General features: G+C 40.4%; 1 protein-coding gene across 3 annotated transcripts in view; it reads left to right on the top strand.

The window, feature by feature from the left end:
* The first annotated feature begins 2,217 nt into the window (after positions 1-2,217).
* The window catches only part of DNM3 (dynamin 3), a 600,651-nt gene continuing 580,346 nt past the window's right edge, over positions 2,218-22,522 (top strand). For all 3 annotated transcript variants that reach the window (XM_053604810.1, XM_053604809.1, XM_053604811.1), the window contains exon 1: positions 2,218-2,555. In XM_053604810.1, the coding sequence (XP_053460785.1) occupies positions 2,395-2,555 (161 nt within the window). In that variant the 5' untranslated portion in view covers positions 2,218-2,394. The remainder of the gene's footprint in view (positions 2,556-22,522) is intronic.

Genomic DNA, 22,522 nt, shown 5'->3' with positions numbered 1-22,522 from the left:
GAAGGCAGAATGGGCATGATTGGAGATCAATGGGGTGTAGGGAGTGAGGGAAAAAGAGGGAGTGATGACTTCCAGATCTTGGATTGGGACTGGGCGGGCATTTTGCTGAGATAGAAGATGTATTTTTACAGGGTTCTTGGGTTATAAGCAAAGAAACTGTTGGATTAGGTTAGGCAAAGAGGGGGATTTATTGTTAATGTAACTTTATGAGGGGAGGCTGGCCCATCAAACTTGGGACTCTCAGGACACGATTGTAGCTAGATATTAGAAATGAACTAGAATGAGGACACCAGTGCCAAACAGAACTTCTGTTTTCCCTCTGCTAAGCTCTGTATCTGTTTACTTTTCTCTTTTTCTAAAGATCAGGATCTTTTTCATCTCCCTTCTATTGGTGAAAATGTTTCTAACCATAGTTGCCAATTTTACTCCTCAGCTGTAATTCAGTCACTCAGACAAAGGGCAAACTGTCTCTCAATTCCATATTCCTGGGAAAGGGCTTTGATTGGTGTAGCTCAAATCAGGTGCCAACACTGGTACAGTTGGCTGTGGTCAGGGCTTGGTTAGTTTTCCCTCAGGCTTCTCTATTCTTATGACTGTTCTGGCTACAACATGTGGTGGATGGAAGAGTGATTCTTAGAAAAAATATCCCAGGCAGACATTTCAATAGACATCCACTTCAGTGGGGAAGATGTTTTGTTTTTCTTTCTCTCCTGCTAAAAAAAAAATTGAAATATAATTCACAGTGAAATGCATAGCATTTAATGTTTAGTTTGATGAGTTATGACAAATGTAAACCCACATCCCAATCAATATATAAAACATTTCCATCACTCCAGAAAGGTTCCTCATGACTCCTGCAATCAATTTCCACCCCCTCAAAGACAACCACATTTCTGATTCCTATCACCATCGAATAGTTTAGTCTATTGTAGAGCTTCATATAAATGGAATCAAACAACATGTTCTTTTTGGGCTTTTTCATTCTCCATAATTCATCTGAGATTCAGCCATGTTGTTATATCAGAAGTCTACTCATTTTTGCTGCTGAGAATATTTAATTGTATGCACATATCACTTTTGTCTATTCATTCACTTGTTGACAGACATTTGGATTATTTCAGTCTTTTTGTTTTTGTGAGCATTTTTATATGAGTCTTTTTAGGATTAAAGGGAAATTTACAACATTAAATGCTGGAATTAGAAAAGATGAGTTCTGTGTTGAATAAACTGGCCAGACATTTAGGTAGTGAGGTCTGGGACACACTTGGAGTATAATATGGTGTAGGGGGAGACATGCTCCAGCAGTGTCAATTTCTGTAGTCTCTAGCCTTCTTGTGGAGTTAATGCCATGGGAAAGTCCTCAGTCACAGCTTGAAGCATGAGACAAGAAAATGCCCGTATATTAAATCCTCAGGAGTACTGGTTGGTGTCTGTGAAGCAGATGAAAAAGAACACTTTATGGAGACTAAGAGAAGGATGGCCATTTATCTTTCTGTCTCTATCACCAGGCCCAGAAGCCCACACAGTCACTTCTCAATGTGCTAAATTTAATAGAACGGGTGCTCAGTGCACGGCTCTTGATAGACACTAGAAAGAGATGGATTGAGAGTGCTAAGACCTGAGGAGTCTCACAGTCCAGGATCAGCGTGGTAGATTGAATGGGTGGGCCACAGGTAAGCTGATAGCTTCCATCTACCTTTGCTTATGTCTGGCTAGGGAGGACGAGTCTTTAAATAGTTAAGTAAGGTCACTTTAGTAAGGGTCTTAGATGGGGGTGTCAGATTGAATTTAGACTCCAAAAGATTGGCCACCCGGAGAGGAATCATTGAGTTTTGAAGTAGAGCTTGACACATGTGATTTCGTTTTGGGAGGTGTACCTTGGAGGAGCTGCTGTTGCTACTGCTGGTGACAGCGCTGTGTTGTTAGCGGTGGTGGTGCTTTCTGCTGGGCTTTGGCTTGGTAGCTGCTGAAAGGGAACAGTGCTGTTGGTAGATGATGATTACATGCCATTCCTTGACCTAGCGCCGTAACTTTGCCTTTGAGCTTGGACAGCAGAAAGCACAGGCCATGGCATCTGGCCGCAGCTGGGAGGCAGTGCTTGCGCGCCGGGGCTGCACTACCCAGCTGGAAAGACCGGGGCGGGGCGGCTGCGGGGCGGGGCGCGGGCGGGGCTGTCTCGGGACCAGGCCACGCCCCTGCCCTCCGCGCAAGCGCGCTGCGGACCGTTAGCTGTCAGGAGCTGAGCTGCCGGCTGGCGGCGGGATCCAGCGTCTGCGCCAGTGTCCGGCGAACTGATCCCGGCGCGGCGACAGCAGCCAGGACAGGGCGGCCTCGACTCCCGGCCAGGTCTTAGAGGCTAGCAGGGACCTGCCAGTAGCCGGCCGCTCAGGCAAGATGGGGAACCGGGAGATGGAGGAGCTGATCCCTCTGGTAAACCGTCTGCAGGACGCCTTTTCAGCGCTGGGACAGAGCTGTCTGCTGGAGCTACCGCAGATCGCTGTGGTGGGCGGCCAGAGCGCCGGCAAGAGCTCGGTGCTCGAGAACTTCGTGGGCAGGTGAGCGCGCAGGGTGCGGAGTGGGAATGCGGCCGGGGAGCGGAATGACCCGGCTCCGGGCCGTTGGAACCCGGACAGGCGGTGGGAGCCAGAGGGTGGACTGGGGACTGCGGTGGAATGGTGGGCTCTACAGCTGTGATGTCCGTGGAGCGGGCGGGGTCCCCCGACTCCGGGCATCCTTCGTCCCCGCGCCACCGTCCCCCGCCACCCTCCTGGTGGCTCTTCTGTCTGCCTTTCATCCTGCGATACAAAGCCATTTCCTCCCCGTCCTCCGGTCTGGGAGTCCGGGGAGGGGGTCCGCCCGGATCGACTTCCCCCCACCGCTCGGTGAGCGCCCGCCCCGGGAAGCCTCCCTGCGTAGCGCGCCGGGCGCTTCTCAGTCCCCTCTCCGGTTTTCCCGGCTCAACACCCCCCCCTCCTTTTCCTGTCACCCTCCCGGAGGCTGTAGGGTTTTATCCCCCTGAACTCCCCCGCCCGCCCCGAAGGAGACGCTTTCCCCCTCGCCCCGGTTCCCCATCCTCTCAGCTGTCTACTGTTGGAGACGGTCGTCGCCTGCCCCTAGCTAGGGAGGCGGGGTGCGAGGAGAAAGAAATCGTTTGTTGTGGCGAGGCTTTCTCCAGAGACGCTTCCCCACCATTCTCCTCCCGGGAGTAGAAGAATAAAAGGTGGTGTGTTTGCGTGTGCCCCTCTTCACACGCCCGAGGCACAGACTCTGCTCGTATGGTCCAGGTGCCATGTCATTCCTGCATGTCTCGGAATTGACCAGCATCTTTCTCGCACTCTCTCTGCGCCCCCTCCCCCAGCGTCATCTTCTCTTCCCTAGGCTCCTATTTGTCTTGCGATTCTTCAAGATGACATTCTGAATCTAAATTGTAGTTACGGTTTTTCCCATGATTCTTAATACAGAAAAAGCTAAAGAATTAATTTTTGAATTGAGAACCAGCATTTCTTCCACAGAGCAATTCATGAGGGATTAAGTTGCCTTAACGGCCTTGCCTGAGGAGTGCAGACATTTGCTAAGAAAAGCCCGTTTGAAAGCATTATGAAAGCTGAAATCCGTTTCTTAGTAGTAAACCAGGTAGAAACGTACAGAAGCTAGAAAGAGGGCTGGAGAGATCGCACTTCATTCTTTTCATTTGGCTCGTTAGTGACTTGGGCTGTAGAAGATTCCTGTTCATGTTCCTTTTTTCTTTTTTTGTTAATGCTTGGTGATGTGTAAAATTTAGAGCTGGATATTCCTACATCTCCTTTGGAAATGTTAGTAGTCATGAAGTGCATATGCTTTTCTCTCAGATGATACTCTACATTTTTTTCCTGTATGAACTAGAAAGATAAGAAACCTAATAAAAAAGTGGAATTGCTGACGATTAGCTGGTATTCTTCAGGAATTCATTTAATCACTTTGCCTCATTTTTACGATTTATTTTGGTTAATGAAAAAAGTGATGGTAAAGCATTTTGCCTACGTCATGTCACACTTCTGGGTGAAGTGATGGATGAATTTGTGTTTTCAAAAATGCACATATAACGGTTACTTTCTTTGATCTATTCCCAATGAAATTCACTTGATTTAAAGTGGCATCCAAAGAGTGAGGTTTGTTCAAGATATATTTTTGACTTTCCAAACGTGAGGGCTTTCTATCATGATGCCTGAAGTGTTATTTAACTACTTTTATTTTGTAAACAGATACTTAAATATTAAAATTTTAAGTATTTCAGATGCATTTACTGTATTTTTATGCATTTCATATTTTTACTTGGATGAGCCTGTATATGTAAGTGCGTTGTTTGTGGCCAGAGCCTTTGAACCTAATGACAATTTAATGCACATATCTCAGTTCTACTTTCTAGGTTTTGAAATTCTAATGCTTTTTTTAATACTGTAATAAAATTTTTCACATTTCCCTTCACTAGCTATAATCTTTTTAAATGATAATTTTAAAAAGAGATGGAAGAGGAAAGCTTGAACATTTCTCAAGATAAAATAAATATGGAGACATTAAAAATATTATAAAAGTCAGAACACTTACCAGAATACATTAGTAATTTGTTGTACTTTTAAAATAATTAACTGTTAGAATGTCAAATTAAAGGATGAACATAGAGGGGAAAAAATTCATTTAATATGTTCATCAAGACTTTATTATCTGTAGAGATGATACCTGCCTAGCAAAACATATATATTAAGGAGAAAATTTAAGTAGAAAGGTCATTTGACTTTAATAAAGATTTCGGTCATTGAATTATTGAGGAATCTAATTTCTAATTATAAATTATCCTTAGGGAAAATGGAGTTTTCTATTTTTGATAAGATATTGAGCCTAGATGGAAAAAATTGTATTCATACTCTACATTTTAGCTTTTCCTTTTTACTATCCAGGAATTTTGCAATAAAGGTAAGATCCTTTCCTTTAAAGATGCAACTTCCTCTTTTACATGTAGATGTTTTCATTGTAAGACTCCGATCTAACATGAAGTGACTGAATGTAGTCATAGACAAGGGGTCATCACTGTGTAAATTAATAGTGTTTGCTCGTGATTTAAGCTTGTTCTCTTCAAAATAATGATGCATTTTCTCAACAATCCATGTTTAGTGGACTAACCATATCTTCTCCTTTCAAATAGTTTGTTGACATTGATTTTTTGACACCACTGAATGAATTTAGATGTGAATATGTTTACTTCATTAAACTGTAGCTGTAAAAACCGATTTTTGGGTGACAAGTTTGAGATTGTTATGAATAAAATGAGTCATGAATGAGCTACTTGTTTGTGGTTTTCTTGCTGAAGTGATGAATTTACATATTAATGTGATATAGTGTGAGTAACCAGACTGTTCTTTCGGTTGTTCAGGATGAGATATATGCTGGCAGTGAGGGCAGCTTAAGTCCTAATGAATAGAAGCTAAGACCTATGGTCTGAATATAGCTATGCGTTTACTAGCTGGCTTGGATCTGCCTATTTATTGGTCTGGTTTATGTACTGAAGAGTTGTATTTATTCAGCTGTTTTCATGACATGACGTCATCATATTTATATATATGTATATTTACAGTGTAGTAATGATGATAATGGTTAACATTTGTTGAATGCTTGCTATGTGTCAAATACTATTCTGGATGCTTTTACAGCGATAATCTCATTTGCTCTTCATAAAACCCCAGCAAGTTAGGTACTCTTATGAGTTCTGCTTTGCAGAAGAGGAAATTAAGATTTAGAGAGTTTGATCCATTCAAGGATCATTTAATTGAGCTGTGGAGCTAGGATTCAGCCAGAGGTGTTTGAACTCCATAACCCATGTTCTAAAACCTTTATACCATACTTTTTGCTCCCTTTATATTGAGGTTTACTATTTCCTCTCATACTTTTTTTTTCTCATAAATACTTTTAACTTTTTTCTTACTACCTATAAATGCTGCCTACAAATAAGAAGCTGCTATATTAATATTTTTATTCATATTTATTTCTGGATGTCTACTTTGTCTCATTTCCCAGAGAATTTGAGATGACATTTTAGGCAGAAGCACCATTAGAATGTCAATATTAGACATTCTTAAAGAGAGATCTAAAACATAAGTGAGTTATTTATTTAAGTATGTGTTTAGAGTGCATATAATTTGTTTATGGAGGTGTTAAGTGAAAATGGTACTAGTTGCTAATGTGCAAACGTTTTTAATGATATACTGTTAGTTCTTCAATGCTAATTATATAGGCAGAAGATTCCACATTATTTTATTTTAGCCTGAGTGGTAAATAGACTTTCAATCTGTTTACAAATAAAAAAAGTTTTGTGGTTAATGGGAACAAAATAAAGGACTTTTGAAAAGGTGACTATAATGATGAGACTTCATTTCAATATGGAAATGTTCAAATAAGGTGTATTTATTTAGTTGTGAGGTTTTTAATGATATGGCAATAAAAAGATTTATTTAATTTAATGATAATTAAAGTTGTTTTGAGGGAGAACCTTAAAAGTAAGCCATTTGATTGCTGTTGTTGAATAGATATGGTCAAATAATTAAAAACATTAAAAGTTGTTAATATGGCTTGGCAATAGTCTTAATCCTTTCATTGATTTGAAGAGAGCATTTAAAAATTGTGTAGGTAAGAGTCCTCTAGTTACAAATGAGATTAGGTACAGAAGCATACATATTAGTAAAATTGTCTTAATTCAGAAAAAGGTCTGTATTTGGTGGTAGGATTTTATTAAAATACCAAGTCATCTAAATTAGTAAATATTTTAAAGAAATGGCTTATAAGTACTATAGTTATTATATACATGAGTGATGATAGTTAAACTGTGATAATTATTGAGAATCATGCTTCAGAGTTCTTTTTTTATTTTTGTAGAGACAGAGTCTTACTTTATTGCCCTCGGTAGAGTGCTGTGGTATCACAGCTCACAGCAACCTCCAACTCCTGGGCTTAGGCATTCTCTTGCCTCAGCCTCCGAGTAGCTGGGACTACAGGTGCCCGCCACAATGCCCATTCATTTTTTTGTTGCAGTTTGGCCAGGGCCGGGTTTGAACCTGCCACCCTCGGTATATGGGGCTAGCACCCTACCCACTGAGCCACAGGTGCCGCCCAAGAGTTCCCAAGGTTTTATAAATAAAGTATCAAAAACATGTATGTGCTTTCATCCAATAATAAAGCAGTAGAATTTGAAATCATGAAGATATTTTTGCAGAATTAACATTATATAATGTACTTTTAGGTTGTTGCAAATTCACTGTTAGTGGGAATTAATTACCATAAATTCTTAGATATCAAAGAAGCAATGCAGCTAGGTGAACTGGACTGGATAGAGTATCTCTGTTTTGGAGAATTTACTTATGATTAACAGATATCAAAAAATGCTCTTGAGTGGTGGTGGCTCACACTTGTAATCCTAGCATTCTAGGAGGTCAAGGTGGGTGGATCTTGTGAGCTCAGGAATTTGAGACGAGCCTAAGCAAGAGCGAGACCCTGTCTGTAAAAATAGTTGGGTATTGTCATAGGCACCTATAGTACCAGCTACTCAGAGGCTGAAGCAAGAGGATCACGTGAGCTCAAGAGTTTGAGACTGCTGTGAGCGAGGATGCCACGACACTCTACCGAGGGCAACAAAATGAGACTCTGTCAAAAAAAAAATTAAAGGTACAATGATATTAAAAAAAAAATTCACTTGAGTTTTTTAAGAATAAAGTTGGGCAGGCAGTCATTGAGAACCCTGCAGAAACAGAAACTTAATATTTAGCTATGTTACAGGTGGGCTATTGGGTTCTCTGACAATGGAACATACATTTAGTATGTTAAGTGTTCTTCTTAAGTAGTGACTTTGTCTAGGGCTAATAAGTGGAGTTAAATTATGAGATTTTACTTATTATTATGATTTATTTAATATTAAGAGGGCTATAAGCAGTTAGAAAGAACAGATGACTTTTTTTTCTTTCCTACCAGAACCAAATCAAGAGAGCCCTGAGCTAATGTACTATATAGAATGATTGAATTTTGTTTTTCCATATGGCCAACATTTTGCAGTTTTTCTAAATCTGAGTTTGCTTTGCAGTTTCTCACACTAAGCATTAATTTAAAAATCCTGATGGGTTGTGTTTTATTTATTATTATTATTATTATTATTATTATTTTTTTGTAGAGACAGAGTCTCACTTTATCGCCCTCTACTGAGTGCTGTGGCGTCACACAGCTCACAGCAACCTCCAACTCCTGGGCTTAGGTGATTCTCTTGCCTCAGCCTCCCGAGTAGCTGTGACCACAGGCACCCACCACAATGCCCTGCTATTTTTTGTTGCAGTTTGGCTGGAGCCAGGTTTGAACCCGCCACCCTCAGTATAGGGGCCAGTGCTCTACCCACTGAGCCACAGGTGCCACCCATGGGTTGTGTTTTAATGAACACATTTTTATAAGAAAGAGACAAAGGGGGGGGGCAACATTTGCTTAGCCCTTACTTGATGGCAGGCCCTGTTATACACTTCCCATACCTTCTTTTCCCTATTTGTTTTTACATCTCATGTTAATAATGATAGAAACTCAGGATTAGAGAGGAAAATCATTTGCCCAGGGTCACCTGGCTAGTAAGTGGCCAAGTTGGGATTTAGCTTGAATGAGACTCCTATTGGAACTTTTGAGAAATATGGGCACATAAAACAATGAACATGTGTTTATTGAGTTCTGAATTTACTGGGTAAGACTATATAGCAAAGTATGAATGCATAGAAAGTGATATATATATAAAAAGAACTGACAGGACAAGAACTTTCAAAGGAGTATGTAAAATGAAGGCAGTTGGATATAATGCAAACTAATTGGGCTAAAACAATTTATAGCATGTCAACTTATTTTTACAAAAAAAAAAAATCACTCTGAAAAGGTACAATTCTGAAATTGAACCTGGGTATGGGTGGAAAGAAGATAATATGTGAGTTTCCAGTGTCATTGGCAGCCAGTATCATTTTAGCTCAAGCCTGCGTGTACCGAAGTATCGATGTCAAAGCGGGGAGGTGGTGATCTGTGTCTCAGTGTCTGACTTGACAACAAGGCATTGAATTTAGACTGTCACTTTATCACACAGAGATACTGTATAGTGGAGAGGGCCTGAGCGAATTGGAGAAAAAGAGGTTGGAGAGATTAAAAATATAACTGGATGCAGTGAAGGTTAGCTGCGAGCAGATTCGATCAGACCAATTGTTTAAGGGAGGTGAAAATCTGTTTTTGTTTATAAAAGTCATTTATTTAAAATAGTGGGATAAGTTCACAAGAATACCAGGGAAAGCGTTCTAAAGGCAGAACTGATAGTGGAATGTGTTGCTCAGAAAGGCGGAGGGATAAAGAAGAGTTAACACTAAATGCATTTCATGAGTTAAAAACCATTTCTAACAAATTAGAAGGTTCCCTAATAATAACACATTGCCAGGCATCGTGGTGCACACCTTTAGTTCCAGCTACTCAGGAGGCTGAGGCGGGGGATCACTGAAACCCAGGAGATGGAGACCAGCCTGGGCAACACAGTGAGACCCCACATAAAAAACGAAACAAACAAATGCCAAATCACATTAATTGTTTTGTGTACATGTGTGATCATAGGTAGCTTAGCTTTTCTTTCTTTATTGGTAGCAAGGACTGACATTTCACTAGGTTACTGTAAGAAGCTTTCCTTTGGCTCAATTTTTGCTAACTTCCTGGAGCTGCATTAGGATACAGAAAAACCAAAAGATTTGCCCAAGGTCAGAAAAAGTCAGAGCTGGGTTTGGAACTTCGTGTTCAGAACTGGGAGGCCTGGGTTAGTTCATCATCTTCTCTTCCTCCTCCTATTGTTTTAGAGCGCCTCCTTCCAGCCCTCACCCTGCCTCCTCCTTTTCCCTTGGGGTTTGACCACTCTTTTCTCCTCTTTGATAACTCCCCTCCTTTACTCTTCTTGAGAGCAGAGTGGCAGTGACATTACTTTTATTTTTTCTCCCATACAGCATAGTGGAAGGAAACAAGGAGCAGAATTTTTCTCACACTTAGCCCAGGTAATCTGATTGAGATAGAATACTCTTGAGTAAAATGTGAATTTTAGGGAACAGATGGGCCTAGAAAAAGACTAAAGAGATATTGGGTATTTTCACACATTGTTAATCTTTCTCCACCAGATGGGCATTAGCTAGAAAGCTATTCCTGGGATGGTCACCTTCTCCCTTGCTTACACCAAGGCAAGTTTCTGAAAAGTTGTGTATAAATAAATAATACAAACGGAAAGGTCACTGTTCAAAGAAATGAGTTTTAGGCAAAATGACAGATGTATTTACATAGCAACTCTACATCCTTCAGTTTGTTTGTTTCATATTCATGCTTTTTTGTATTCGCATGCTTAGAGTGCTCTGAGTGACACTGACTTAGTTAGTGTCTAGGTTACTGTAAGAAGCTTTCCTTTGGCTTAATTTTTGCTAACTTCCTGGAGCTGCATTAGGATACAGAAATTATTTTAACGGTTAATTTCAACAAGCGTTACTATTGTGTTAAACCCTGAGTGTTAACTAATAATAGAGACAGCCGCTGTTGAGGAAAGGGATGGTATATTTAATCTCCGAATTATGTAAATGATACAGGATTGCGTTAGACCTTGTTATTCTCGAACATCTTTGCTGGACATCTCCACTTCTAGGGATTTCCTGTGTGTCTGAGTGCTTCTTCGTGATGATATCTCTTTTCCATTTCCCACTGCTCCATGGTCATGATGTACCCATGAGTAGCAGGCACATCCAGGTAGGGCTTCTGAAGGAACTCATTTCAGTGGCTTGGAATAGAAAAGACTAATCCTTTAGATAAGTAATTTGATGGGTGACTAATCTTGGTCTATGGTGTTTGCTTTCTTAGATCCCCTAAAGAGTGAATCTTTGAAAAGGAGTCATACTATTATGGTGACAGAGTGCAGGCTTTGCTGAGGGGTGCTGAGTCCCACCTCTGACGTCCTGCAGTAGCATGGATGGGGCCTTGGTTTCCTCATCTGAAAGACAGGAATAATGACTTTTTTTTTTTGTTTGTTTCAAATCTGTGTATGAGTTCTAAGTAAGATGATGTCAAGTACTAGCCTTATAGTATGTGTTCAATAAATGGTTCATCTGAGTTTAATGTTTTATTGATATTGGACATTTTCTGAATATTTTCAAAAGCAAAGGTAAGTTTAAGGGAGACAATAGATGATAATATTATTTGCAAATTCTTTTTGTGAATGTTGGAAAATTATAGTTGTGTCAGAATACTCACTTTTAGGTCAGGCTAGAGCATATCTGGGCCTTCTTTGAAGAAAGAATTGCCCTCATTTAGAATTATCACAGTTTTTTTTTTTTTTTTTCTTGTTTTAGTGACATGGTCTCACTCTGTTGCCCAGGCTGAGGTTCAGTGGTGAAATACTAGCTCACTGTAACCTTGAATTCCTGGGTAAGGAATCCTCCTGCCTCGGCCTCCTTAGTAGCTTAGATTATAGGTATGTGCAACCATGTCTAGTTAATTAATTTTTTTTTTGGCAGCGATAGGATCACTGCTGTGTTATCCAGGCTGATCTCAAACTGCTCGCCCCAAGTGATTGTTCCACCTCAGTCTCTCAAAGTGCTGGGATTACAGGCTTGTGCCATTGTGCACAGCCTCACAGTGTTTTTTTTTTTTTATAAATCATTGTTTTTGTTTTGTTTTAAACCAGGTATACATGACATAAACCCACTTGGTATACTCTTCCCTCTCAAGAGTTCCAGAGTAGTTTTCCATTTATTGTTTCATTAATCCTTAAAATTTCCCTGAGAGCATAGTAAAGAATGTTTTAACTTTAATTTAGAAATAAAAAAGATTAAGCTGGGAATAAGTTAAGTGATATGCTGGGTGGGTCACATGATGAATACTAGAAATAATGACCTTAGTAGAATTACTCATACAGAGATAGTAGAATTATAGTGAATTTTGCTGACATTCTTTTAAGATGTTCTCCCAGGCGTCCTCAAACTTTTTTTTTTTTCCCACAAACTTTTTAAACAGGGGGCCAATTCACTGTCCCTCAGACTGTTGGAGGGCCGGACTACAGTAAAAAAAAAACACAAAAAACTATGAACAAATTCCTATGCACACTGTACATATCTTATTTTGAAGTAAAAAAACAAAACGGGAACAAATACAATCACACCACCTCACGTGGCCTGCGGGGCGCAGTTTGAGGACCCCTGTAACAGATTTTTAAGGAAGGTTATTAGATTCTGTGATATAAAGTAAGCCATTCTTAGGATATGTTTTTCTTTTGGAAATGTTTGATGAAATTGCAGGCAAAGATGAGATAGAAGGGGGAAAACAAGTTGAGGAAGTCCAGCTGGAGAAGCAGGACTACTTAGTAAAGTATGGGCTAAGCCCAGGAGCTGAAAAGATCTTCGGCGACAAGAGCAGGAGGTGAGGTGTTATTAGACCTTAAAATAAATACTAACATTTTTGTGGTAGATGTCAAAATAATACTCAGCAACTCTATTTTCAGTGGAAAGATTCATATTCTGACTTGATTGACATTCCCACAACTTGTTAACCATTGATTTTAGCTCTGAACTAGTTGGTTCCTTTTGGGTATGCCTCAGGAGCTTTAGTTTTGGGTATGTTGTCTATGGAAGTTTAGAACCTCCTGTGTGTGTGACTATTTATGTTTTCTGGTTAATAAAATTGGAGGCTCATTCTTTTCATGTATTGAGAGAAGGGCAGAGGCCCACAATCTTATGTATTTTTATGGATCCTAACATTCATGGTTCTCCGAGCCCTACTACCTGGACAGCAGCCACTGTGTGGTGAGATTTTTTATATTCTCATCTAGAAGTACAGAAAGAACTTTCTGATCATTGCAGTTTTTGAGGTTTTAGTTTGAGAAACTTGGCCAGGTGTGGTAGCCCAGTGTATAATTCCAGCAGTTGGGAGGTCGATGTCGGAGGATTGCCTGAGGTCAGGAGTTCAAGACCAGCCAGGGCAACAGGGAGAAACCTTGTCTTTTCAAAAAAATAGAAACATTAACTGGTGTGCACCTGTAGGCTGGAGGATCTCTTGATCCCAGAAGTTCAAGGCTAAGGTGTGCTATGATCATGGCACTCCACTACAGCTTGGGTGACAGATGAGACCCTATCTCTAAAAAAAAGAAAAAGAAAATTAAAAAAAGGAAAGAAACTTAATCTGTTTATTCAGTTCTGAAAAAGATTTTCTATAAAATTGGGGGGCAGGTGCTTGATTACCATAGTGTACTTTTACTGTCTGATTTTCCTCAGGGATTTTTACTTTTTCCAGAATCAATGAAGAAGGGAAGTGGCAGAAGGATGTTGAGTCTCTTGTTAAAGAGCAAGGGGGAGACGAGAGGGAGATGGCTGTGCTTACATGAGGATCTATACATTGTAGGGGGAGGTGAAGGAAGGAGACAGATGAGATCCTGCTGCCGTGAGAGTCAGGAGTCTTTGTGAGTTAGCTCGTTTGGCTTCCCCTGTGGGCAGCGCTCCTGGACGGTGTTGGAGTTCCTCAGGTAAGACAGCTGGCGCCGCTTCCAGAGTAGTGCCAGCTGGGTGTAGTCTGGTCTCTGCCGTCACCTGCTGGCCCTCCTCAGGTCTCTCTGTCTGATTTACAGACCCGCTCTGCAGTCCTTGTTTCTGTCTCGCTGCACAGGAGTCTTACTGTACCATGTCTGCCTTGTCTGTCTGCCCAGCTATTTGTAATTTCCATTAAGTCAGAAGCGGCATCTCCCTTGTCATTCTCCTTAGCTCAGGGCTGCATACAGCAGGAGCTAACTGAATGAATCAGCTATGCGATTCTCTGCCAGCCATTTATCCAAGCCGAAAGATACATTTGTCATCAAACAATTGGTTGAAAGTAGTGGGGTGGGATTGGACTAGATCAGTGTTTTTCAAACTGTGGGTGGTGACCTATTAGTGGGCTGTGATCCCAATTCTGTGGGTGGTAGCAGCCTTAACGTATCAGGCAACATTATACTTATTACTCTGAGTACTGTTTTGTGAAAACTTTTCTGTTAGTTATTTATTTATATTTGCATACTAAGCTATAATATAAATGTATTTGTTATTATGGGTTTTCTTCAACATTATTAGATTAAATCTAATAATACTTCTGTCCTTTATTTGGTAATTATTTAATTGACAGGACATACTTTTTTATTATGGAGGTACAATTTGCACCATACCATACTATTTCACCAGGATGAGTTAAAAATGGGGATAATTTTATTTTTATTTTGTTGCATTAACTGTCTTTTAATTAAAAGGGTAATATGTATATGTAACAAAAATTCAAATATTCCAAAGGAGTCTATAATATAAATGTGTTTCTCCCATTCAGATTTCTTGAGGTATATTTCATTTACCTGCATGCCTGCCAGATTACTTCTGGGTTTATATTTCTTTTATATGAGTTGTACTTGAGTTTTGAGAACAGAGAGCTTAATAAACTTGTTTGTAGGTTGATGATAAAAACCAACTGAGAAAGGATGTGTTTGAAAATTCTCTTAGGAAACGGATTTGTTGGTTCGTGGAGCTATTTACAGTCATATTTTGAGAGGCCACTATATGCCAGAGCTTACATGAGGCCCTACCTGTGAGCAGCTCCTTCAAACACTTGGTGGCCCAGTAGGGTATGGGGGTATTAGGCGCTGTGCTGTTATTGTCAGGATAACCAGGCCAACAATTTTATGAGAGCTGTTTGTTAAAAAACAATGGAGCCTTGAGGCTGTCTCCACATATTTGAGGAGCTATTACTTGGAGAGAGTTATATTGACTGTCTCTCTCCCCAGAAGACAAAATTAAAATAAATGGGTGAAAGTTATGGGCAGACAGATTTAAACTTAACATAGGGGAGACTGTTCAATAGAACGATTTAAAAATGGAATGGATGACTTGTGAGGTGGTAAATAGTCCATCGCCCTAAGAAATCGATGACTTTCTGGCTGCTTGGCCTGGTGTACTAGACAGGGAAGTTGAACAGAGGAACTTTGAAGGCTTTTTTTTTTTTTTAACCTTAGTCTATGATTTAGCTGGTTGGTTGTTGGAGGAAACTTGACTTTAAAAAAAAAGTGTATTTTCTATAGGCTGTCTCTAGATAGAGAAGAAATGACACACATATCAAAGGATTAAGACCTCCCTGGATTTACTCCTTTCAGGCTTTCCAAAAATTGTCCTGTATATCAGTTTATGATATAAAGAAACTGGATTCTCTTAGGGAATGACTGATTCTGCGAAGCAGTTACAGATAAGGATGTTTTAGAGGTAAACTGCATTTATTCTTCAAAAAAAAAAAAAAAGAAGAATAACAGCCTGATTTTAAAATTTGCTTTTCTTAACAATCCCACTTCTTCCAGTGGTTTACTAGACTAGAAGCTTAAAATAAACACTATTTAATTTCTCTTTTTATTTTTAAAATATATTCCTAAATTTATTGTAATACAGATTGTAATTTATTTCCTAAAACATCTTTTAGGTCCACTTTTTTCCTCTTTATTCTCACCAGAGTTTCAGCTCCTCTCCCCTTACTCTTGGATAACAGTGACAGCGTGGGGCTCTCTCAGGTCCTTCATTTCTTATTCATCTATTTCATGTGAATATTGCTGCTCTCAGGTGAATCTTCCATACACAACTTTAACGTCTCTATCCTTCTCAAATGACCTGCAGTTGTCACTCCCTTCTTATTTTGTTATTTATTTATTTCAGATTAATATGAAGGTACAGATGATCAGGTTACATTATTTGCGTTTGTTAGGTAGACTTCAAACTGTAGTTGTGCCCCCCCCCCACCCCGGAGGTGTGCCACACAGTTCACCTCTGTCCTCCCTGCTCCCCCCTCCTCCCCTGCCCCATCCTCCCCCGACTTGAGTTTAGTTGTGTTTTTCTCTTCTGTGGGTGTGTATTTTTTCATCTACTGGTTTCAATAATTGAGTATATTGGATTATTGCTTTTTCATTTTTTTTTTTTTTGAGACAGAGTCTCACTATGTTGCCCTTGGTAGAGTGTCATGGCATCACAGCTCACAGCAACCTCAAACTCCTGGGCCCAAGCAATTCTCCTGCCTCAGCCTCCAAATTAGCCAGGGCCACAGGCACCTGCCACAACGCCCGGCTATTCTTTGTTGCAATTGTCACTGTTGTTTAGCTGGCCTGGCTGGGCTTGAACCTGCCAGCCTCGGTGCATGTGGCTGATGCCACAACCACTGTGCCATGGGCTCCAAGCCAGATTTTCCATTCTTGTGATACTTTACTAAGTAGAATGTTCTCTGACTCCATCCAGGTGAGTAGTAAAGATGTAAAGTCTCCATCTTTTTTATGGCTGAATAGTATTCTGTGGTATACATGTACCACAATTTATTCATCGATTCATGGGTTGATGGGCAGTTGGTTGATGGGTTAATTCCATATCTTGGTGATTGTGAATTGAGCTGTGATAAACATTCTGGTGCATATGTCCTTATGATAAAATGATTTTGTTTCTTCTGGGTAGATACCTAGTAATGGGATTGTGGGATCAAATGGGAGGTCTAATTTGAGTTCTTTGAGGATTCTCTATACTTCTTTCCAAAGAGGCTCTATTAGTTTGCAATCCCATTAACAATGTAAAAGTGTTCCCTTTTCTACATATCTACGCCAGCATCTGCAGCTTTGAGACTTTGTGACATGGGCTATTCTCACTGGACTGCTCCCTCTTTTAAATCCCTATTGGTTTTTAAAACCTCTTACCCATCAGATTTTGTTTTTCACTCTCCCCAAATGTCTTTTCAGCTCACATTTCTCATCTCTTGTGTACACAGCAGTCCTTTATGATTACTTAGGAGGAGCATGGCCTGAGTAGAGTAGGATATTTTGTGACCAGAAGGGATTCAAGCCATCAACCCATAGTTGAGTGTCAGCTCTGTGGAAACTATTTTGGGATAGAAAGACAATGAAAAGCTTTTGCTCTCAACAGAGTCTGATTTGGAATAGCACAGAATACACCCCAGGACTTATAGAGTGTTGAGGTAAAGTCCATGTACTCCTTGGAGACAGTCTGTCTGGTCTCACATCCTAGCTCTGTCACTTAATAGTTCCGTGATCTTAGGACATCTCTTAAGCTCTCTGTTGCCTCAGCTTCCTCATCTGTACAACGGGGTGATAGTATTGTCCACATCCTACAATGGTTGTGAAAATTAAATTGGTTGATATATGTAAAGCACTTACAACAGTGTCTGGCACATAGTAATAAAATTATGTGTTTATGATTATTATTTAGGAGGATGGGAATTTGGCAGAATTTAGCACCTTCAGAGCTATAGAGTATCCTAGATGATCAAAGGAGAAGAGCACATGTTTTTGGAGAGTCCAAGAAAAATTTCATGAATAGAAGTAGGATTTGAAACAGGCATTAGAATGTAAGAATTTGATAGATCAGGTGGCAGTGCCCATAGCTGAGTGTGTAGGGTGCCGGCCACATACACTGAGGTTGGTGGGTTCGAACCCAGCCCTGGCCAGCTAAAAACAACAATGACAAGTGCAACAAAAAAATAGCTGGGTTTTGTGGTGGGCATCTGTAGTCCCAGCTACTTGGGAGGCTGAGGCAAGAGAATCGCTTAAGCCCAAGAGTTTGAGTTTGCTGTGAGCTGTGATGCCACAGCACTCTACCCAAGGAGACAGCTTGAGACTCTGTTTCAAAAAAACATAACAAAACAAAACAAAAAAAAATTTGATAGATTGAGATGGGACCAGAGGTACAGATGTAAGGGAGTGTTAAGGAACAGAGAATTTTCTGTGTGGCCTAGGTGCCTGGAGGGGGAGTGGTGATAAACAGGGCTGGCAGAGTGAGTTGGGGCCCTGGAAGGATTGCTAAGATGAAGAATCAGTACTTCAGGAAGCAATGAGGAGCCACTGACACCTTGTAAGATGTGTTTTGGGGTGCTTGGAGTCAGGTTTTAGGAAGATTCAGTTGGCTGCACATTAACTGCAGGATACATAGATGAGGGGAGACATCCGGGTGCCAGTAGGGGAATTAATGAACTAATGGTAATAAGAGGCTGGAACCAGTATGTTTAATCATGGGAATGGGAATAGGGCATTTCAGAAACAAGGCTGTGATAACAAATGGCAAGTGAGGAAAAGGCACAGAGAGGAATTAAACGTCATTCTAAAATTTGAGTGAGTCCTTGGAGGAAGTAGTAAAATTCAAAGACAGAAGTGAGTTTGGAGAGTGAGGGAATGCATCCTCACTCTAATTACAGTTGGTAACATCTTTCACTCTAACACCAAGCTCCACATCTCACTGATACCCATTCTGACCTTCTCTGACTTTGTGATGACTGAGGGTTGGTTCCAAACTGTTTAGCACTTTAATGTTTCTGGCTGATTCATGGTAGTTTTGGGCTCCTGAGGTGAACTCTTAATTAGTTTTCCCCAAAGTACATTGAATAATGCTGTTTTAAGTACTGTTATGGACTGAATGTATCCCCACAAAGTTCATGTTGGAGCCCTAACTCCCATTATGACTATTTTGGGAGATAGGGCCAATTAGGAGATAATTAAAACTAAAGAGGCTGCAAGGGTGGAGCACGGATCCAATAGGATTAGTGTCCTTTATAAAAAGAGGCACTACAGAGCTCTCTCTTCATCTCTCTCTGCATTGTGCCCAAGAAGGCCGGGTGAGCACACAACCAGAAGGCATCCGTCTATAAGCCAGGAAGAGAACCAGATCAGCTAGACCTCGATCTTGAACTTCTAGCCTCCAGAACTTTGAGAAAGAAATTTCTTTTGTTTGAGCCATACAGTCTCTGTGTGTGTGTATGTGTTTAGAGACAGAGTCTCACTCTGTTGCCTGGTTAGAGTGCCATGGCATCAGTCTAGCTCACAGCAACCTCAAATTCCTGGGTTCAAGTGATCCTGCGCCTCAGGTCCCTGAGTAGCTGGGACTATAGGCACCAAGGCACTAGCCATAGTGCCTAATTTTTCTGTTTTTTTGTAGAGATGGAGTCTCACTCTTGCTCAGGTTGGTCTTGAACTTCTGAGCTCAAGGGATCCTCCTACCTTGGCCTCTCTGACTGCTGGAATTACAGGTGTGAGCCACCGTGTTCAGTCTGTAGTGTTTGTGATAGCAGCCTGAGCAGACTAACACAGAAATTTACCTTTTATAATTTTCCCGAATTGAATTGTTGATCTGACTTAGATGGGTTGGTACTGAGAGTGAGGATCCTGTCTTTAAGTAAGAGATTTATTTTTACACTCATGAGAGGAAATCACTTGATGAACTCTTAGCTTGATAAGCCTCAGTTTTTTAGTTACCCCTTCTCTCACCTGTCCTTCTTTCTTAATGATATAAACTTACTCCTGATTGTCCCATCTTAACCTCTGCCCTCTTCAACTTTCCTTCCCTTCACAACCATCACACAACTCTCACTGTCTGCATGCAGTAACTGATGGATTTGAATTAAAAGGGGTAATGATACTTCAAATTCTGGTCCATCCCAGCATCTCCTAAAGCAAGTGTGTGAATATCTGTGTAAGATTTACCTGAGGAGCTTATCAAAATGAAGGTTTTTGGGCTCTGATTATGGAGGCTACTCAGTGGGTCTGGAGTTAAGCCAGGGCAGTCTGTGTTTTTCAGATGCTCCCTTAGTGCTCCTGATAATCAGCCAGATACGGGAGCTATTAATCACCATCTCTCCAATTCCCATTCTTTCTGCAGCTGTGGATAAGGGATGCAATGTGTCTTCCTTCCCCATCAGTGCACTGAAGCTGCCCTTGCCAAGGTTACCAGTGATTTCTAAGCAGCTTAATTTACATTCCAAATATGTCTGAAATTGATCACCTATGCTTAATCCCTACAACCACTGACTGAGTACAAGTTGTCATCATTCATCTTTTGGGCTATAGCAATAGACTCAGAACGCTTTCCTCATGTGTAATCTTCTATACAACCATTGCATGATTGATATGGAATTCAAATTAAATCATGATACTGTCATGGTGAAAACTTTCCAGCTGCCAATGCCAACAGCATTACCTCTAGGCCTCATGGTGTGTCATACAAGGCCCTGCCTAGGCTAGCCTCACCAGGTTATCTGTTATTATATTTTTTCTTTTTCTTGTTTTGTAGAGATAGGGTCACACTGTCTGCTAGGCTGGAATGCAGGGGTGTAATCATAACTCATTGAACTCCTGGGCTCAAGCGATCCTCCTGTCTCAATGTCATGAGTAGCTAGAACTACAGGTGCACACATCACTATACCTTGCTAATTTTATTTTAATTTTTAATTGTTTTGTAAAGACGGGGTGTCACTATGTTACCCAGGTTTGTCTTGAACTACTGGCCTTCAGAGGTCTTCTTGCCTCAGCTTCCCCAATAGCTGAGGTTACAAGCATGAGATGCTGCAACTGGCTGGTGTTGCATGTTCTCTGCACGCCCCCCACAGCATCTCATTGTTTACGTGGATCCTTCTGTGGGAATGCCATCATGGCCCTGCCTCCAGCTGACTCTTACTACCTGTAACTTGGGTCTTCTCTCCAAGACATCTCAACTGCTAACATATCCTCATCTTTCCTAGGTTACTTGGAAATTTTCTGAGTATTTCTCTAGTGTTATACTTACCACATTGTATTAAATTATTTTACCTGCTTCTGCTACTAAATTGTGAGCCCCTTATGGGAAGAGTCTCTTTTATTTATTTGTTTATCTTCGAGTGTATAGTAACTTCTGAATAAATATTGAATGAATTATCAAGAAACATAATGGAGAGGTTTCAGCTTCTATTATAACTGATTTATCTGCAATGTATGATATTTATTTAACATCACCAGTATGCTAGGCTCTGTCTTAGGCACCATAAAGACTTTAATAAGTAAAAAAGCACAGCCTTGTCACTGCAGAACTTGCAGTGAAATGAAAAGATCTACAATATATAATAAATAAAAATGTATAATTATAAATCAGTATGGGTGCCATGACAGGAATGATCAGGCACAGGACAGAGAGGGACAAATATATTTTGTTGGTCAGGGAGGCCTGTCTGATCAGATGACATTTCAGCTTAAGGACAGCTGATGGTTGCATAGGAAGAGCTAAGAAAAAGCAGTCCTTGCAGCAGGAGGAGCTGTGCTAAGGCTCTGAGGCGTCACAGAATTCTGTGAGTTGGAGGAAATCAAGGTAAATTTGTGTCTCTAGGGGATAGTGGGAGGAGCGGTATAGCAAGGAAAGGGGGCAGAGGGGAGTTTGGTAGGCTTTGTCAGTGCCAAAAATAGTTTAGGTTTTATCTGGAGTGCTATGGTAAGCAACTGAAGGAAGGATTTTAATTAGGATAGTGACATAATCTGATTTATAGTATGGAAAGATCATTCTAGGTCAGTGCTGTTCGAGACAGTAGTCACTAATGGAAGTAGTTATTGGAACTGATGCTACTGAGAAATGAAATTTTCAATTTTATGTAATTTATAGTACTTTCAATCTACATTTAAAAACATAGTAGATTCAATTCAAAGTACTTTCAATCTACATTTAAAAACATAGTAGATTCAACATATACTAGATTCAACATAGTAATTTAAAGTACTTTCAATCTACATTTAAAAACATAGTAGATTCACTTATTAGAAAACTTTTAAGTATGTTTTGGTACATGAAGCTACTTTTTCAACTATACATTTTATGAACTTGATGGTTACATAATATCACGAATCTACTAAAAACTACTGAATTTTCCACCTCCAAAGGGTGACTTTTATGGTGTTTAAATTATCTTACTTAAAAGAAAACCTGAGGACTTGGTTAAATCTCTTGCTGAGCATATGTGAAAGGAGGGAAGTAGGGGAAGGACCCTGTGGAGGACAGCAAGAAGCGGGGCGCCATAGTAGAAGGTAAATTGAAAGGCTGTTCAGCACTGAGAGGGGAGAGCAGTTTTCTTGAGGGGTAGGAGGTGAGAAGCCTCACTGGAGTGGGCTGCGGAAATGGGAGGTGAGTAAATGGGGACAGAGTGTGTGGATGCCTCTTCTGAGAGGAGCTTGGAAGAGGGTCTAGGGAAGTGTTTGTCAACCTTTTCTATCTCATGTCACACTTGAACCTGTAGTTAAACTTCTGCGGCACACTTAAATTATGTTGATCAATAAAAAAGTAAATATATATATATATATTTACTGTGCTTTGGACTTTTTTCAAAAATAATTTGATTAATGATCTTTAAAAAATTTGCAGCACACCTAAGATACTCTCACAGCACACAGCACACCAGTTGAAAATCACTGGTCTAGGGTAAGGGGAGGGTGCCTTATTTTATTTTATTTTATTTTTTAAGACAGAGTCTTATTATGTCATCCTTGGTAGAGTGCTGTGATGTCACAACTCACAGCAACCTCAAACTCTTGGGCTTAAACGATTCTCTTGCCTTAGTCTCCCAAGGAGCTGGGACTTCAGGCATCCGCCACAATGCCTGGCTATTTTTTTTGTTGCAGTTGTCATTGTTTTAGTTGGCCTGGGCT

The sequence above is a fragment of the Nycticebus coucang genome, chromosome 10 (assembly GCF_027406575.1).
Source record: "Nycticebus coucang isolate mNycCou1 chromosome 10, mNycCou1.pri, whole genome shotgun sequence".
NCBI classification, from domain to species: Eukaryota; Metazoa; Chordata; class Mammalia; order Primates; family Lorisidae; genus Nycticebus; species Nycticebus coucang.
The sequence above is the reverse complement of the archived record's forward strand: the minus strand, read 5'-3'. Positions and strand labels throughout refer to the sequence as shown.